Source organism: Alexandromys fortis, unplaced genomic scaffold, assembly GCF_014885135.2.
Source record: "Alexandromys fortis isolate MF-2015 unplaced genomic scaffold, M_Fortis_MF-2015_v1.1 scaffold_57, whole genome shotgun sequence".
Taxonomy (NCBI): domain Eukaryota; kingdom Metazoa; phylum Chordata; class Mammalia; order Rodentia; family Cricetidae; genus Alexandromys; species Alexandromys fortis.
Window position 1 is genome coordinate 9,382,423 of NW_026067941.1, and position 2,570 is coordinate 9,384,992.

Here is a 2,570-nt window from a genome sequence, read left to right on the forward strand (position 1 = left end):
TATATTCTTTATGTTTTACTCCTCAATTTAGACAAGGCAGGGAAGCATAGCATGTGAAGACTCACCAAAATGCATGGCTGTGCTAAGCGGCCGCGTCAGGAAAGTGTGCATGTTGGAGAGATTCAGCATTAGCAGATGAAGATGCTAAAATAAGGGGCAGTTCCTCTCTGTTTGTTTTCTCTTACCATAATTCACACAATTTTAGACAGAGTAGATCTGATAGGAAGGGCCCAGAGATCAGTTGAGAAAGAGGGTTCTTAAAATCTTGGAGACACAGAGACAATTCTTGGCCCTTTATTTTCTGACTTCAAGTTTTGATATCCACATTGGGGCCAGTTGAGAGAGCACAATAGTCCCTTAGGTTTTCTTGAGCTAAATTGCATCAAGGATAGGTGCAGACCTGTCCTTCACAGTCTGGGTTGTTTGTACATAACTTAGAATCTGAGAGAAGGTGACCTGGGGATTGAGAACTTCCTGATGAGAGAAGCTTCAAGTTTGCTGACTAACCAACTTTTCAGTGTTCTGAAAGTTGATTAGCCTCAAGAGAGAAGGAGAGAGGTTATGTTCAGCTTTTCTTTGCCTCCATCCCTAGAGAAGCTTTGAACTTTTAGAAATTGTTCCTTAGTGGATAGCTAACCATCCTTGGGGGCAGGAGAGAAAGGAGGAAGGAGAGAATACCAGAAAAAAAAAAAAAGACAAATGAACTTTCCTCACTACTATGATTTCTGGACATTTCCCAAGCTTCTCTGTGTGCACAGCATTCTTCACTGTGAATGGGGAAAACAGTTGCTGGCTCTGCCTCTTGGCCCCAGGTTTGGACTAGCCCAGAGCTTGCCATTCTGGGTGAACCCTGGAGAGGCCATGAACTTCCTGGTTGAGTTCCCCCTTGTCTAGAGGCATCTTCCAGGCGCTCCTGCCTGTGAGCTACAGAACAGTAAAGCACCATCATGGAAATGCTTGACTCCTCATCTTCTAAGGACACAGACATACTGAAAAGAGACTGGGTGAGCCAGGAGTCACAGCTTCCTCCTTAGCAGAGAGCACATCTACCGGGCTCTGTGCAGGGCTGGCACAAAGCTCTCCCTGGCTTGCCTCTCTCTTCTCCCCACCCTTCTATCTGCTTGGATTCTGTAGCTCTCTAGGACTGGCAGATCCACAGTTCACTCTGTACTCTGCTCAGTCCCCATTGTCCACCTCTATTCATTGGCAAAATCATTTTTTTTTTTAAATCACTGAGTACTTATGTCATCAAACTTTTTCCAGTGGGGGGGACTCTGGCAGTACAAGAAAGAGAAAATGAAGGATGGGCTGTGGAAATCTTAGTTAAATGTGGGCCTTTGAGGCTATATTACTGAGCAAGCAAAAGTATGACTTGAGATACCAGTGAGAGCAGTGGTAAGAACAGTACAGTCCTGCGGAAGGCAGAGAGCAAGAGGTCTCTCTAAATGAAAGTCTGGGAGGAGGAGACATTTGTGCAGAGACCCAAAGGAGGTGAGGGGAGGAACTCACGCTGACCCGTTAGTGTTTTCTCATTCTTTCCCTTTCTCGCAGGACTGTGGAGAAAATGGGTGGCCACAGTAGAGTCAATGTGGCATTTCCTTGGTGAGACCGAGACCGTGACATGTTGGATGTAGGAGCACAGTGGTCATGTCTCCCACAGAGGTCCTGTCTCTTATGGAAAGTAGAGATTGAGATGCAAGTCACGTAGCAGATGCTGTCTTTACTCCACAGTTGTGTTCTGGTCCCAGGAGGATACTTGGCAGGACAGACAGAAACTGGAGATTAAAATTTGAGCTCTGTTGCTCCTTCTGGACTCTTCATTGAGGTAAGAGGTGAGAATACCTTTCATCATACCAAAACAAACAGACAGAAAATCAGAATGTGGAAGAGGCAGTGAACTATTCCAGGAAGCAAGCCTAGAGTCAGGGGAAGATACAATGCTTGATTCCAGGAGAGGCCCTGTCTTCTGACAGTATCCTGTGTAAATTGCACTTCCCCACCACACTCTATAATTGAAAGGTGAAAATTTTCAAATGAACAAAATGGAAATGGAGCCTGTGTTTGGCAGACGTTAAGGATACAAGGATCCCCGTCTTTGCGGGATTGGCAAGGGGTACTTAGAATCATTAAAATGCAGCAGGACTTTGTAAGATGGGGACACAATTGCCAGAGAAGAGGTATTATAAATTAGCAGACTGTGGTCAGGGAAGCAGTATGGTGGCTCATCACAGCAGAATGTAGGAGGATTTTAGCGCCCTCAGAGACAAAGGTACACGTTATACTGGGTAAGTCTCCCTGTCTATGGTGTGTATGGTGTGCTATTGATGATCAGCACTCATCCATTCGAATTTGCACGCTTCTGTTATATACTTACATATGTCTACATATATGAATTCATACATCCATTCATTAACAGCAATTTCAGATAGAAATAATAGCCATGTTGTGGAGTTAAAGGATGCAGGGGAAATGTTTCTTGAAACTGGTAATGTCTTCAACATTTCCGAGGTGAGAAGCATTCTCTCTCTCTCTCATTCTAGATTTCACAAGGAACAAGGACTCAGAGCTAA

The 2,570-nt window shown here is 44.6% G+C and overlaps 1 protein-coding gene across 1 annotated transcript in view; it reads right to left on the reverse strand.

The window, feature by feature from the left end:
• The window catches only part of Prss37 (serine protease 37), a 6,087-nt gene extending 5,976 nt beyond the window's left edge, over positions 1-111 (reverse strand). The window contains exon 1 of the mRNA XM_050147999.1: positions 66-111. Coding sequence (XP_050003956.1) covers positions 66-111 — 46 coding nt within the window. The remainder of the gene's footprint in view (positions 1-65) is intronic.
• Positions 112-2,570: the final 2,459 nt, after the last annotated feature.